Source organism: Mobula birostris, chromosome 4, assembly GCF_030028105.1.
Source record: "Mobula birostris isolate sMobBir1 chromosome 4, sMobBir1.hap1, whole genome shotgun sequence".
Classification (NCBI taxonomy): Eukaryota; Metazoa; Chordata; class Chondrichthyes; order Myliobatiformes; family Myliobatidae; genus Mobula; species Mobula birostris.
The window spans coordinates 154279808-154297105 of NC_092373.1; the positions used below are offsets into that span (position 1 = coordinate 154279808).

The following is a 17298-nucleotide window of genomic DNA, read 5'->3' on the forward strand; positions in this document are numbered from 1 at the left end:
AGACCATACATTTGTCATATATAAAGGAATAAGTGGGCAGATGGGGCTCATTAGCCATGGTTGGCAGCTCATCTAGGAGAAGGAAAACCATGATCTCAAGCCTCCGCTGCCTTGCGGTTATACCCATTCATGGGGAAGGCTTTGGGAGTAAACCCCAAGGGGAGAATCCAGAACAGGAGTCCCTAAGGCAATCCTAGATTGAGTTTATTGTTGACTGACAGCTCTTGCGATACTGCCGGTACTAAATTGGATCAATCTCTGTCGTTCCTTTGGGTTCATCAAATGCGTGGAGAGGGGGAGCTTGCTACATGGGCAACAGCTTGCTCTCTATATCATACTGCCCAGGCTTACGTATCTAGACAGCTGGGACACAATATCCATGGTCAACGCTGTCCAACGGAGGCCCTCATTCAGTCATTCAAAGGAACAAGTAACAACTTCAACTGCAAAACATTATTTGTCACCATATTTTGTACAGAATGCTTTGTAAATGACAAAAATGAATCTTATTTTTGTATTGCTTGGCTCTCACTATAGAATACGGCAGTACAGCTGACCAGCTTCGATTACATCTATATGCTCTTGCCCAAGGCATTCTTGTAAGCCTACAAAATCTCTAATATTCATCTCCATTAGATAAGGTAAACAACTCTGTTAACTGAGTACGGCTCTTAAAGAGATTCTTGCAAAGCATCAGTACCTTTTTTGCAACAGCATAACCTCTGATTTGATGCAATTAGTTGAAGACAACATCAAGTATATGAAAATGTGGGATTGATTTGACTGGTGAGATTGATTGATTGAGATTGTCCCAAAAGGTTAATTATTGCTTATTTTTTTCACCAACGGCTTTCAAAATACTGGAAAAATCTAACTTGTAATAATAATGTTGACTGTGAATGCACTACTGTTCGCTGTGAAAATGGGGAATACCTCCCTCTCCCTTGTCAGGGAGAGAGAGAACCTGTGGTTTGTCAAATGTCGGATGAAACGCGAAGCCTTTGGAGTAACTTTACTCGGTGTCTTTGCTATCACTTAGATCACGCTTGTGCTCGGTAGCGGGTGCACTTTTTGTTTTGTCAGTGGGGGTTAGCGGGGGATTGTTACTTGCCACCGCTTATGCACGGGAGGGGGGAGCTGGGGGGGTACTTTGAGGTTCTCACGTTTAACTGTCATTCATTCTTTGGGGCACTTCTCTGTTTTTATGGATGTTTGCGAAGAAGCAGCATTTCAGGATGTATATTGTATACATTTCTCCGACATTAAATTTGACCTTTGAAAGAAACTCATAAAAACAATAGTAACTCTTACCTCTTGTAGTGATGCTGCTGTGACACACGTTCCCTCGCTAAAGCCAGAAAAGCTCCTGCTTATTGTGCGATTCTGGAACATTTCCAATTTATCACATGGTACCTTCACCTTAAAATCCGTTTCACAACTATTCACACTGGTGCATCCCATTGATGCCTCTAAATGGCATTCCGGGCACTGCTGTTCTGACAGTAAAAGGCCGCCAGACCCCTCATGAGAATCTAAAGAAGTCTGAGCACTCTTTTCCATTCCAGCCTTTTTTAATCGAGGCAGAAACTTCCCCGATTCCAGCTCTGATTTTCCATAGTAATGTCCTTCTCGCTCAGCATCTTCTTCCAATGGCTTTAGATCAGCCTGTGGATCCTCAAATAAATCTATCTGAGACAGAACAGGTACGGTAACTTCCTCTTTTTCAGATTCAAATTCAGATTCACTTCCTCCACCTGGTGAAAGTTCAGAGGCAGGTATGGGTCGGAAATGAGTCCTTGGTGAGATTCGAATAGCTCTATACTGTGTTTTGTCAATACTATATATTTTAGGATGAAATGTTTCATTTTCTGAGTCTGAACACAATATAGATTTAGGTTTAAAGCTTGGACTGAATGTTGCAAGCCTTTCAGATTCAAATGAACATTCCACATGAAGAACTTGCGAGAAAGGATTGTTCAGGTCAAAGGAGGAAAATGAGTACTCAACACCAGGCTCCTGATTCTGATAATTACTGCAATTCCCAAATAAATCTTCATGGAAGATTAAAGAGAACTCAGTATTTAACTTGTCTTCTCCTTTTCTCATTTGATCACACTGTGTGAATGAAGCACAAGATCTCCACAAAGGTTTATGGCCAGGAGCAAAATTACTTCCTGGAGTCATGAAGACATCTGTACCTGCTATGGTCACTACATCTGAAGATGCACATTGTAATAAAGTACCTTTTGCAGGATCAGGTGGAACCACTCCCCAGTCTCCACAATTGTCAAAGGTTGTTAGTTCTCCATAGACTCCACCAAGAATGAAAGCACTTTCTTTGTCAGCACCAATATCCCAAGGTTTAGAGGGTGCAGTGTAATCACCTACATCTATGTCTGCAAGTTCCCCAGTGGCAATAGCCTGGGCTTCCAAGTTTTCTTCCTGGCACTCCCATAAGTGATATTCTGATCTCTGTATTGCCTTTTCATGAGGCCCTTGTAGAATGTCTTGTTTCATTGCCATGTCCAAACAACAACAATGGCAACCATTCACCTCACCAGAAAAGAAGTCCTCTTCTGATCGCTCTACATCTAGTTTTGTTACAGCATCATTTTCAGCTATGGCTGTCCAAATGTCTTTTATAACTTCTGAGTCATAGCTATCTCCATGACTGGCCATCTGCTCTTTGAAAATTTCCGCAGTTGTTTCATACTCCTTATTTTCTTCTTCTTCCAACTGAATTCCACAAATAGACTCCAACTTAGATTTCTGCTTGAAAGCCACATTTGTTATGTTTCGTAAAGCTCCATCTGTTTGCGAATGTGTCTCCTCATGCAACAAATCTAATAGATCTTCATCAAGAAGGCTGGTTGAAATGCCTGGAACAATGCAATCAATCTCATCTGCATTAAATTTAGTGGACTCCTCCATCTGAATACCAAAGGAGGCTTCATTATCTGAACGTGTTTCTTCAGAATGTGACCACGGGCTGCACGTTCGTGTTGAAAGATTTGAGCAGTGGTCATTTTCATCAAAGGCACTATTTTTGGTCCATATAAGCAAACGAGACTGTGCTTTCCCAGGCAAATCTGCCCAGCCTCCAATATCATTATTTTGATTTCCCAAACTTAGCCCATCAAAACAGAATGGTGAAGCAGGGTTATCATATTGCACTTCAAACAGAGAAAAACAAGTGGAGTTTAAACTTGACCCTTCATTTGCTTCTGAAAAGTGTTCTTCTTGATTGCCAGTACTACTACTTGCATCACACACTGTGTTATCCACAATAGGAGAAAGAGTAATGGGGGATTCCCCAGCGAAGCTTTCCCCCTCTGCTTCATCAGAGCTAGAGCACTCCCAGAATTGAGCTATATTTGCAAGATCATGCAAGAGCAATCCTTCTGCACCAAGAGAAGGTTGTGAATCTGTCCATATTGCACTTTCCCTCGACAATTGTAGTCCATCTAATACTATACAACAGTCTGCCTCAAAATCAGTTTGCTCTGTACTTTTCCGTCGAATCATGCTTAAAATTCGACTCTCTCCTTGCAATGAATTTGAGGCACTAGGATCCAATATGGATTGATGAATATCTACTTCATAGAAGTGAGTAAATTCTGAAAGATGCATATCATCTAAAATATCACTGTCCTTGGGATTAGAACAGCTTGAGGTCCCAGTGAGGTCATTAGCCTCATCTAATAATGCAGGCATTTCAACAAAGTGACCATCGACGAAAGCACCTGCAGCGAGGTATGTTTGAAAATTATTGTTAATACAAAGACCCTGCATCGTCTCCGAAAGCTCTTCCAAAGTCAAAGATTCAGTATCATTAGCAGCTACACTATTTCGGTATGCAGTTTCCAGCTTGCTTCTTCTACTTGGAGGGAACCAGTATTCTGCAATTGGTTCAGTGTACCACAATGGCTCTTCTTTAAATTCTTGTTCCCTTCCATTTTCATTGCCAAGATCCTTAGCACTATTGTTGCCATTTGTTTTCCTTCTTGTTTCTTTCATAAACTTTTTTCCTTTTTTGCACAGTTGCTTGGTATGTCCACTGCTGCTGCTTCCACAGGTGCTTCTTCGATCATCTTTGTCAACAGACTTCAGCGATAACCTGACCTGTCCATTCCGCCCCTTTTTGTTCCGAGAAGTTTCTCTCACCTTATGTCGAACTTTGACCGCTTTCGTGGAACCCTTCAACTCATATTGGTTGCCACTAGAGCTTGAGCCTGCTTCACTGGAGCCAGAGGACCATGAACGAGGGCGGATCTTTCCTTCTGACCTGTGCCTGATCTTCTTTCCTGTTATGGGTTTTTCTTCTGGCATGCTGTTATTGTGCCTATTTTCTTTTTCCTTTTTACTTCTCCTGGATGTTCGATTGTTGGTTAAAGTGGAAGCCTCATTTGTTCGCTCTCTAGTACCTTCACCTTCACTGTTGCATTCTTTTGGAGATGATGTATCAGTGCTTGTCTGTGGAGCAGCAGATGAAGAAGAAGAACCAGAAAATGAACAAGCTTTGGTTTTATTCCACACGGTCATGATTTCTTGCAGACAGATTGGCTTTTCAGAAAGAGGTGGAAATGCTTCATAATACCTAAATGAAAAAAAATAAATCCCAGATAATATTTGTTTGATTTATTAGCAAACTAATGTCAAACATCAATGTCAATTAACATCAACTCCATTAATTTTGAATTCATCAGGTAAATCACAGTTTAAAAATATTACAGTAGCTTCTGATGGAATACTGATCAGTCATCCAATAATAATAGGCCTACACAAAGTTGGTACATTTTCTTTCCAAACTTAAAAAAATTATGAAGTTTTCTTGCAATGCTTCAGTGTTATGTCCATAATAAAGAGCAATCGTATGCTTCAATATGTCAACTGTTTTCCAATGCAGAATAATATTCTAAGTATATACATACATTTCTACCTGATCCTTGGTGGAAGGAGATCCTATTATTTCAGGAGATTGAGATCCTTCTGCTTTCTTACTATTTTGCTTCTCTTCTGTAATTTGGTAAGAGAGAAGATAAGTAAATTCAAATTGGCCTTGACAAATATTACGTAATCTTTACTTACTTTATTATTTTTTTCTACTTTGAATGACAAAAAATGGAAACACAAAATTAGGCAAAATTGTGCTGCTTTGTACCTTTAGGCATAGATTTTAGGGCCCTGGTCTGATGTTAATATTTATTACCTGTGGATCCTTCAATAAGGCACTGAGCGAATTGACAAAAGATTGTAAGGTATTAGTAACATGCTTAAAAGCGAGCAAAGTAGTTGGGAAGCTATCAATGGACAGACTAGGAAGTGCTGTTTTCTTTGAAACCAAGTATGCTAAGGAGAGATTTAACCAAGGTGTATAAAATCAAGTGTGGACAGTGAACAGGAAGAAGCCATTTCCTATGAAAGAGACATGGAAAAAAAGGCATAAAGATTTGAAGTAAAGGAAATATAGAGGAACCATGGAATTTTTTTCGTCCAAAGATTGGTGCAGGACAGGAACTATCTGAAAGAGTAATGAAGGTAGAGCTCCTCAATACATTTAATATTCTGCTGAATGACCACATTATAAATAATACTGTATTTGAGAGCTGAGACATGGAAATAACCTTGAGTAAACTGATTTCTACTTAGCATGGATGTGATGCATGGAATGCTCACCTTCCAAACAGTAACTGTCTAAAGATCCTGTAACTCCAAATATACAAAACCATACAGGAAAAGACCTTATTGGCTTGGTTTTGTCACCTTATGCAAGCATTTTAGGCTTAGAATTTTAAATTTTGGTTTTAAAACAAGTCTGGATGTTATAAAAACACCAAAGAAATGCTGAACATGTTTTCAGAAAATCTGTTATATATTTCCCACATCTCTTCTACTTGTTGGACGTGCTTCATACATTTAAAGTTGAGAATTTCTGTGTGTTTGCTTTTGCGCATTAAACCCAAACTCCTTCACTTTTCATTATTTGTATTAATATCCGCTATATAGCACAATGACTGAAATCACAACTTAACAGCCATACTGTGACATGTTTGATCACCAAATTCATGTATATACTTCAAAGTGACTGCAATTTCTGAAACTCACAGCTAATATTCAGGTCAGATAGAATAACTTTCAAGTTCACTGTTGCAAGGAAATAATTCTCTGTGTCTTGATCAGTATTAATCCTCAGCCGATGTTACTAACAAACTCAAATTCCTGGTCACTATGACACTTGTTTGTTAGAGGTTGTGTATATTTGCTGTTTTTCGTTGCCACATTATAGGAATGACTTATGGTCTCATGACTATAATACATTAGTTGTAAAGCTAATTGGGATTTCCTGCTATCATGAAAATGGTATACAATTGCAAACCATTTGATGTATTTTACTTTCGGATCTTACCAAAACCAATTCTTATCAGGTGTCTAAAATTTTACTGTCAGTACTTCATCTATTTCAGCCAGTCCCTGCCAATGACTCAGTAGCAGGAACACTTCCCATATCAAAATTTGCAAGGTATTACTCAGGTAGGTTAACAACAGTTTGGCTCCATATTTACAGAAACTATTTTAGAGTGTAAACAGATATCATTTTATCAATTATTTGTTATGAATTTATGTTAAAATACATGGCCTTTTGTGTAAAAATTGATATTACTCCTAAATCATGAGAAAGAAAATTCTTCCGTGATAATAGTTGCTCTTGTGCTTACCTACCTCCCTAGGAGCCTCCGCATCCAATACAGCATCCTCTGCAACTTACACCATCTTCAAAGGAATCTAAGACCTTACCTCCCCCCTCCTCCACTTTCCACTGGGATTGCTCCCTCCATGATTTCTTTGTACATTCATCCCTCCCCACTAATCTCCGTCTCCGCACTTAGCCCTGCGAGTGGCCTAAGTGCTACATACACCTGACCATACACCCCCTCCTTCATCTGCAAATCTGCTGAGGTCTTCTATAATGTCCAATGCTCCCGATGCTGCCTCCCCTACATTGGTGAAATTCTTAAAATGGAGAATGCTTCATCGAACATTTCTTGTCCACCTGCCAGAAGTGGAACTTCCCAGTGGCCAAACATTTTAATTCTGATTCACATTCTGACATGTTGGTATATGGCCTCCTTTTGTGCCAAGATAAGGCCACCCTCAGGGAGGAGGAGCAATACCAAATATTCTGTGCAGATAGCATCAACCTGATGACATGAATATCAATTTCTCCCTTTGGGAAAAAAAAATACCTCCCCCTTTCCTCCTCTTCTATTCTGCACTCTGGCCTTTTGCTCTTCTCACCTACCTATCACTTCCCCCTGGGTTCCCTCCTCCTACGGTCCACTCTGCTCTACCAGATTCCTTCTTCTCCAGACCTTTACCTTTCCCACCCACCGAGCTTCACCTATCACCTTCTAGCTATCTTCCTTCCCCTCCCCCACCTTTTTATTCTAGCATCTTTGCCCCTTCCTTTTCAGTACTGAAGAAGGGTCTCAGCCAAAACGTTGACTGGACTGCTGAGTTCCTCTAACATTTTGTTTTATCCTTATTGTCGTTGAAACTCATTGACAATTTTCAGTTCAGTCATGCACAGCGTTAAAAATTACCGATCAGTTTAGATCTAGCTGATCAAGTGTTAGGAGTACTCTCTCATAAAACTTCATTAGAATCCACTGAAAACATTCAGTACTAACAATTCCTTAGGTTATGAACCTGCATTCTATGAATTTGAAAGGTGGTAATGTCAGAGTGCCACAAAAATAACATCTTTCTTTGCACTACAGAGAGATTAATCAGTTATTTTCAAAAGTTCTCCATGGAGAATCGCCAGTATAATACCAAAATGAAATTATTGATTGCTTCATATTATTACATGGTTTGTACTTTGAATGTTTATTGGAAATGAATTAGTATTTTAGGAACAGCGAAGCAGGCTAATGTTAAAACTTTTTATGAACTATATTAACATTTGAATCAACTATGAAACAACCTCGATTTTGTACATTAATTTTGTAATGAACTCTAGTAACATCATGGGAACTTATCCTAGGATCTTGAACATTACAAAATGGATTCATATCTTTGTTGTGTACCCTTCTAATGGTTTTCCAATAACTATGGTTGAGAATACTCAAAATAAAAAAAAACTGTACGATGATATTCAACTTGGAGAAAAACATACCTTTTTGCTTATTCTGCAGTTCTTTCAATTTGGAGCAAAGTTCTTCAACCAAGGTCTCAATTCCAGAACTCTAAGTGAAAAAGAAAAAAAAAATCAAATCATAATGTTTGTTGAATTAATGCTTCAGAATGCTTTCAAACATGCGAGTGCTGATGCAACAGCTAATAGTATTTAACTAGCCCAATGTAATACACTTTTTCTTGTAAAGGAAGTAAAAAGACTAACATTTTTAATATATTGAAAAGAGTGTCCACATTTGGTCAAATATTAAATATACTTTAAATACGATTGTGTTCTTATCAAGTATTAACTCCATAAACTTTAGAGTAGCTACTATTATAAAATTCTTTTATTTTCTATTTCCATATATAAACAGAGAAAAAATACAGGTGGTTAGGTATTGTTGAAAAGAAATTACACCCTATTGATCAGACTGTGCACTTCATAAATCACTACAATCAAGGAAAATGTAACAGCAACCTGTATCTTACAAAGGTTTCAGAAATAGTAGTGACCAGATTAAATTTGAATTAAATTACTTTAAAAAATAAAATTACATTATAATAAAAGCAGGTAGCTGACAAGTCAGATTAACTCAGACCTATCATGTCAAAGAAACTAGTGGTACAGCAGAACAGCTATGTCATCACTCTGAATTGAAAAACCAACACATAATCCTCAAGCATACAAATTGCTTAATACTGTACTGATTTGCTATTTTCTTAAGAGGGTTCTCCACTGAAAACTAGCTATTGAACCAGTAATATCAACAGTTTGGCCCATTTGACAACAATACCACCTCAGATTCATTAGATAATACTTACAGCTTTTGCCTCAGGTTTTGAATGAATAACAAAGCTGTTATTCTGGCCAATAATATGGACAGCCACATTTAATCAGAATGAGGTTTATCACCACTGACATATGTCATAAAGTTTGTTAAACAGCAACAGTAAAATGAGATATCAGAATCAGATTTATTATCACCAGCATGTGTTATGAAATTTGTTAACTTAGCAGCAGCAGTTCAATGCAATACATAATATAGAAGAAAATAAATAAATAAATAACAGTATTCCTATATTGAATAGATTAAAAATCATGCAAAAACAGAATATGTATCAACAAAAATTGGGGTAGTGTTCAAGGGTTCAATGTCCATTTAGGAATCGGATGGCCAAGGGGAAGAAGCTGTTCCCGAATTGCTGAGTGTGTGCCTTCAGGATTCTGTACCTTCTACCTGATGGTAGCAGTGAGAAAAAGGCATGCCCTGAGTGCTGGAGGTCCTTCATAATGGATGCCGCCTTTCTGAGACACCACGCCTTGAAGATGTCCTGGGTACTTTGTAGGCTAGTACCCAAGATGGAGCCGACTAAATTTACAACCCTCTGCAGCTTCCTTTGGTCCTGTGCCGTAGCCCCCCATACCAGACAGTGACGTAGCCTGTCAGAATGCTCTTGACTGTACATCTATAGAAGTTTTTGAGTGTATTTGTTGACATACCAAATCTCTTCAAACTCCTAATGAAGTATAGGTGCTGTCTTGCCTTCTTTATAACTGCATCGATATGTTGGGATCAGGTTAGGTCCTCAGAGATCTTAACACCCAGGAAATTGAAACTGCTCACTCTCTCCACTTCTTATCCCTCTGAGGATTGGTATGTGTTCCTTCATCTTACCCTTTCTGAAGTCCATTATCAACTCTTTCATCTTACTGAAGTTGAGGAAGTCAAGGATCCAATTGCAGAGAAAGGTACAGAGGCCCAGGTTCTGTAAGTTCTCAATCAGGACTGGGGGAATGATGGTATTAAATAATGTGCTATAGTTGATAAACAGCATCCTGACAGGGATGCTTGTGTTGTCCAGGTGGTCTAAAGCCGTGTGAAAAGCCATTGAGATTGCGTCTGCTGTTGACACAATAGGCAAACTGCAATGGGTCCAGGTCCTTGCTGAGGCAGGAGTTCAGTCCAGTCAAAGCATTTCATCACTGTAGATGTGAATGATACTGGGCGATAGTCATTAAGACAGCTTACGATATTCTTCTTAGGCACTGGTATAATTGTTGCCTTTTTGAAGCAAGAGGAACTTCCACCCGTAGTAGTGAGAGGTTGAAAATGTCCTTGAATACTCCCGCCAATTGGTTGGCACAGGTTTCCAGAGCCTTACCAGGTACAGGTTTCCCCTGCTATCTGAAAGTAGAGTGTTCCTATGAACCCTTTCGTAAACCGAAATGGCGTAAAGCAAAGAAGCAATTACCATTAACTTTTATGGGAAAAATTTTTGTGCGTCCCCAGACCCAAAAAATAACCTACAAAATAGCACATAAAACCTAAAATAACACTAACATATAGTAAAAGCAGGTATGACATGATAAATACACAGCCTATATAAAGTAGAAATAATGTATGTACAGTGTAGTTTCACTTATCAGAATCGGGAAGATTTAGCCAAAACCGATTTGTAGAAAAAAATCAGCACGTACACGTATGCGCACACACCTGCCCGCACAAGGCTTCACGGTCATGGTAGTCTTTCTCGGGGTAAACACAAGTTTAAAGTGGGCGCCTTATTTCGTAAAAGCAAAAATCCTCTTCGACTTTCTTTTGGTTAGCGAAAATAGGTACAAATGTAGGTCTTTTGTAAAAGCGAAGTGGCATAAAGTGAACTTTTGTAAAGCGGGGGACACCTGTACTCCATCGGGATCTTCCGCTTTGTGAGGGTTCACTCTCTTTAAAGACAGCCTAATACGGAGACAGAGATCACACGGTCATCAGGTGCAGCAGGGATCTTCATAGCTGTAGTTATATTCTCCCTTTCGAAGCGGGCATAGAAGACATTGAGTTCATCTGGTAGTGAAGCATCGCTACCATTCATGCTACTGGGTTTCGCTTTGTAGGAAGTAATGTCCTGCAAACCCTGCCAGAGTTGTCGTACATCCGATGTCGCCTCCAACCTCATTCGAAATTGTCTCTTCGCCCTTGAAATAGCGCTCTGCAAATCATATCTAATTTTCTGGTACAGGCCTGGGTCACCAGACTTGAATGTCACAGATCTAGCTTTCAGCAGACAATGTACCTCCTGGTTTACCCACAGCTTTTGGTTTGAGAATGTACTGTAAATCTTTGTAGATACACATTCATCCACACAGGTATTAATGAAGTTGGTAACAACTGTAGTATACTCATCTAGGTTCAAAGATGAATCCCTGAATACATTCCATTCCACTGATTCAAAGCAGTCCTGTAGGTGCTCCTGTGGTTCCCTTGTCCATACCTTCTTGATCCTCGTGCATGCTGATCCCATTGCTCAGATCATTTAAAGCCTGAATGACATTGGCCTGAAGTGAAATATATACTGCTACTAAAATGATCCCAGAAATCTCCTGCGGTAGGTAAGAAGAATGGCACTTAACTGCCAGATATTCCAGGTCTGGTGAGCAGAATTGGAACAGCACTGATATGAAAACGAGTTGATAATGAGGCATACTCCTCCACCTTTGCTTTCGAGAGACTCTATAGATCTATCCTGATGGTGTATAGCAAACCCGTCGATCTGAATCGCTGCATCTGGTATGGAAGAGGTTAACCAGGATTCCGTGAAACAAAGGACACACGCGGTTCTAATGTCCCTCTGATTCAGTACCCTAGCTCTGAGATCATCGATTTTATTCACCAGAGACTGCACGTTTGCCAGCAAAATAGCTGGTACTGAGAGTTTTAACACCCCATTTCCTTAAACGCACTTGTATCCCTGACCTGCAGCCATGCTTCCTGCATGGAATCCTATGAGGACGAATGCGTCCACAATCAGCATTGTTTCTGGCAGTTTTAAGCAGCAACAGTTCGTTTAAATGCATTGACTTCTTTGTTGACTGTACTGACCTTGGAAGCAGTTGTGCTTTTTAGCTGTTTCAAGCTGAAATGAGAATATTTAATTGTATCCATTGAGAGTTCTGTTGCTACACGAGTCACCCCTAGGCACCCCAGATATATAAAAAATTACTCTAATTTACAATAAGGAAAATCAGAAAAGTGCACAAAGTGAGCAAAATAGTGAGGTGATGTTCATAGGCAGTTCAGAAATTTGCTTGGGGGGGGGGGGGAAGAGCTGTTCCAAAAACGCTGGGTGTGCTTCTTCAAACTCCTGTACCCCCTCCCTGATGGAAATAATTAGGTGATGTCCTTGAAATGTTAAGCCAAAGACCAAACCTATCCATCTTGGTTATTACTATATTTTCCAGTGCACTCCTTTAGCAGAGTTCTCCCGTGACCCGCATTTCCGAAATCAAAATTCACCATTCATCTTCTCAATGCTGTTTGCAAAAACTTGTAAAAAATGTATACATATGCTTAAACTAATTGCATGAACAAGAATAATCACATTTCAAATATTAGCTGTGATATATTCCAGAATCATATTTCTAAATTAACTCTAGTCTTCAGGGCCAGTGTTCTGTACTGGGTGTCAGATGTGGGATTTCCAGGAGACTCCCAGCCTCCCCAGTGGCCACAGTTACACCAGGTGCATCAAGATGCAGCTTCTTAAAGACCGTGTTAGGGAACAGTAGCTGCAAGCTCAATGACCTTCAGCTTGTTAGGGAAAGTGTAGTGGTGATAGACAGGAACTACAGGGATGTCGCCACGCCAAGGAAGCAGGAGACAGATAAAAGGGTGACTGTCAGGAGAGGGAAGGGAGAACGTCAGATAGTTGAGAGCACCCCTGTGGCCATACCCCTCAACATTAAGTACTTCATTTTGAGCACTGTTTGGGGGGGAGGGGTCGGTGGAGAAACAACCTACCTGAGGGAATCAACAGTTGCCGTGCCTCTGCCACAGAGTCTGGCCCTGTGGCTCAGAAGGGTAGGAAACTGAAGAGGATGGCAGCAGTAAAAGGGGACTCTATAGTGAGGGGGACAGCTAGGCAATTCTGTGGACGCAAAAGGGAAACATGGATGGTAGTTTGCCTCCCAGGTGCCAAGGTCCACAATGTTTCTGAACATATTCATAATATCCTGAAAAGGGACGGTGAGCAGCCAGAAGTTGTGATACATATTGGGACCAACAACGTAGGTAGAAAAAGGGAGGAGATCCTGAAAACAGAATACAGGGAGTTAGAAGGAAGCTGAGAAACAGGACCGCAAGGGTAGTAATCTTAGGATTGCTGCCTGTGCCACATGACAGTAAGGACAGTAATAGAATGAGGTGGTTGATAAATGCGTGGCTGAAGAATTGGAGCAGGGGACAGGGATTCAGATTTCTGGATCATTGGGACCTCTTCTTGGGCAGGTGTGACTTGTACAAAAGGGATGCATTGCACTTGAATACAAGGGGGACCAAAATCCTTCCGGCAGGTTTGCTAGAGCTGTTGCAAGAGCTTTAAACTAATATGGCAGGGGGAAGGGAACCAGTATGATAAAGCTGAGGATGAGCCAGCAGGATTACAAGTAGATGAAGTAATATGTAATATGAATGTAAGGAAGGTCAAGCCAATGATTGAGTACAACTGCAGACAGAGCAAAGAGACTAAAGGTGCTTATTTAAATGCACGTAGCATTTGGAATAAGGTGGATGAACTCCTGGTGCAATTAGAGACTGGTTGGTATGACGTTGTGGGGATCAATGAGTCGTGGCTGAAAGAAGGTTATAGTATGGTGTTTAACATCAAAGAATATACTTTGTATTGAATGCGGTGGTGTGACTCTATTAGTAGGAGCAGAGAATGTTGAATCTTTGTGGGTGGAGTTAAGAAACTGCAAGGTAAAGAAGACATTACTTGAATCATATACAGGCCTCCAAATAATAGTCAAGATGTGCGGTTGAGATTGCAAAGGGAGCTAGAAGGAGTAATAAGGGTAATGTCACAACTGTAATAGGGGACTTCAAAATGCAAGGGGATTGGTAAAATCAGATTGGTGTCGGATCACAAGAGTAGGAGTTTGTTAATCTCTTACTATCATTTTCGATTGAAAGTCAATTAATCAAAACTAAGAGTCAATTCTATATACGTGGTGATAAAACTGGGAAACTATTGGCTAATCAATTGAAATCGATCTTGGTTAAACGACAGATTCTTAAGATTAGTAAACAAGATGGCACTTTGACGGTTGACCATGACGAGATAAATAAATCCTTTCAAGAATTTTATACCTCCTGATATCAATCAGAATTTCCTGATAAATCCACTATAATGCATGAATTTTTGAAGAAATTGAATACTCCAAAATTATCATCTAATGAATGCTTAAAACTAGACACACCTATTACAGTAGAGGAAATAAAAAATGCTATTCTTTTGGTGAACTCAGGTAAAGCACCTGGCCCAGACAGATATACAGAAGAATTTTTTATATTTTTCTCTACTACACTGACTCCTTGGCTATGTAGAGTTTTAAGGGATGCAGTATCTATAGGTAAATTACCACAATCTTTTTATCGAACTTCTATTTCCCTAACTCTCAAAAAAGATAAGGATCCCACTGAATGTGCATCTTACAGGCATATATCTTTGCTGAATGTGGATTCTAAGATTTTTTCTAAAATACTGGCAATGGGATTGGAGAATGTATTACCTCAAATTATTTCTGCTGATCAGACTGGATTTATTAAAAATCATTACTCTTCTTTTAATATTAAATATTATTTATACTCCTTCACCCAGAACTCCAGAATGTGTTATTTCACTGGACACTGAGAAAGCTTTTGACAGAGTTGAATGGACATATTTATTTAACACCCTTGAGAAATTTAATTTTAGTTTGATATTTACATCTTGGATTAAGCTGATATATCTCACTCCTTTGGCTTCGGCATTTACTAACAATCAAAGATTTCCTCTTCTTCATCTATTCCGTGGTACTAGGCAGGGCTGTCCTCTTAGTCCACTACTATTTGATATTGCTTTGGAACCGCCAGCTATTGCTATTCGTGACTCCCCTAATATATTTGGCATCACCCGTGGAAATGAGACTCATAAATTATCATTATTTGCAGATGATTTACTATTATATATTTCTAACCCAGGAAAATCTATTCCAGCAGTGTCAACTTTGTTTGCTCAGTTTAGTAGTTTTTCTGGTTACAAACTAAACCTAGGTAAGAGTGAACTTTTCCCATTAAATACGCAGGTTCCCATTTATAGGTATTCTCTATTCAGAGTGACTACTGACTATTTTACTTATTTGGGAGTTAAAATTACTAAGAGACACAAAAATCTATTCAATTTCAACCTTTTACTGTTAATTAATCAGGTTAAACAACTGATTACTAAGTGGTCCCCATTGTCTCTGTCACTGATTGGGCAAATCAATGCTATTAAAATGATTATTTTACCTAAATTTTTATATTTATTTCAAACGATACCAATTTTTATTCCTAAATTCTTTTTTGATACTATTGATTCTAAAATTTCCTCTTCTATGGCAAAACAAAAATCCCAGATTAAGTAAAAAAATATTTACAGAAGTCCAAGAAAGATGGTGGTTTAGCACTGCCTAACCTAAGATTTTATTACTGGGCAATTAATATTCGATATTTAATATTTTGGACACAAGATTGGAATACAACTCCAAGCCCACATTGGGTAAAATTTGAAAGCTACTCTGTACAAGGGTTCTCTTTAGCTTCCATTTTAGGAACTTCACTTCCTTTTGTACCATCTAAATTGAATAAACAAATGGTTAATCCGATAGTTAAACATACATTGCGAATATGGTTTCAATTTCGTAAATTTTTTGGTTTGAACAAATTTATGTTATCAAGTCCTATTATATCTAATTTCTTTTTTCAACCCTCGGTTATGGACCAAGCCTTTTTGATATGGAAAACGAAAGGTATAACAGGTTTTCATGACTTATTTCTGGATAATTGTTTTATGTCTTTTGAACAGTTATCTAAGAAATTTGATTTACCTAGATCCCTTTTTTTTTAGATACTTACAAATAAGAATTTATTTAAATACTACGTTGCCTACCTTTCCGACTTCATATCCTACTGATATCACTGATAAAATTTTAGGTTTAAATCCTCTCCAGAAGGGATTAATAGCAGTTATCTATGATATAATTATGAAATTACAGCCAGGTATATCTGATAAAATTAAAAATGAATGGGAAAAGGAACTTCAACTTTGCCTACCTATAAAGAAATGGGATAAAATTTTTCAATTAGTTAGTACTTCCTCTATATGTGCTAAACATAAATTAATAAAATTTAAACTAGTGCACAGAGCCCATATGTCTAAAGATAAATTAGCCTGTTTTTATTCCCATATAAACCCTATTTGTGACAGATGTCACTCTGAGGTGGCTTCTTTAACTCATATGTTTTGGTCCTGTCCTCTCTTGGAAAAATATTGGAAAGATATTTTTGATATTATCTCAACAGTTCTATGTTTTGATTTACAACCCCATCCTATTACAGCAATTTTTGGATTGCCAATGGTAGAACATAGATCTTTGTCTTCTTCAGCCTGTTGGATGATAGGATTTGTTACTTTAATGGCCAGGAGATCTATTTTATTGAACTGGAGGGAAACCAATCCTCCTACGACATTCCAATGGTTTTCCCAAACTATATTAAATTTAAATTTAGAAAAAATTAGAAGTGATATTTTTGATCCTTCGGTTAAATTTGAACAAACTTGGAAATCTTTTATGCAACATTTCCATATGATGTAATTTGACCTTTCCGAATCTTCTCTATTAACTTAAAATACATGAATAGTGGAGCGGAGTTGACGATATTACTGAACGTGTTCGATTCAGGATATTGGTCTAGCCCTGTTTTGTTGTTCTGTTTGCTTTTTTTGGGTTTAGTATTTAGTTCCTTTTTTTTCGGGGAGGGGGGTTTCTTTGTGTGTGTGTATATATATATTTTTGTTTCTTTTTCTTCTTTATGATTAATTTCAATGTGAGTTTGGAAGTCTATTATACCTGTTATTTGAAATATTTTTGTATATGTTTATTAATAATAAAATTATTCCAATCTCTTTGCATTAACATTGTTAGTGTTTATAATTTTGAAAATTAATTAAAAAATTTAAAAAGAAAGAAGAGTGGGAGTTTGTTGAATGCCAACAAGATGGCTTTTTAGAGCAGCTTGTGCTTGAGACTACTAGGGGAAAGGC

The 17298-nt window shown here is 38.4% G+C and overlaps 1 protein-coding gene across 3 annotated transcripts in view; it reads right to left on the reverse strand.

The window, feature by feature from the left end:
* Positions 1 to 17298, reverse strand: part of kiaa0232 (KIAA0232 ortholog) — a 159261-nt gene that overhangs the window by 45179 nt on the left and 96784 nt on the right. For all 3 annotated transcript variants that reach the window (XM_072256272.1, XM_072256271.1, XM_072256273.1), the window contains 3 exons: positions 8177 to 8246; positions 4932 to 5016; positions 1312 to 4597 (listed from right to left, as the gene is read on the reverse strand). In XM_072256272.1, coding sequence (XP_072112373.1) covers positions 1312 to 4597; positions 4932 to 5016; positions 8177 to 8246 — 3441 coding nt within the window. The remainder of the gene's footprint in view (positions 1 to 1311; positions 4598 to 4931; positions 5017 to 8176; positions 8247 to 17298) is intronic.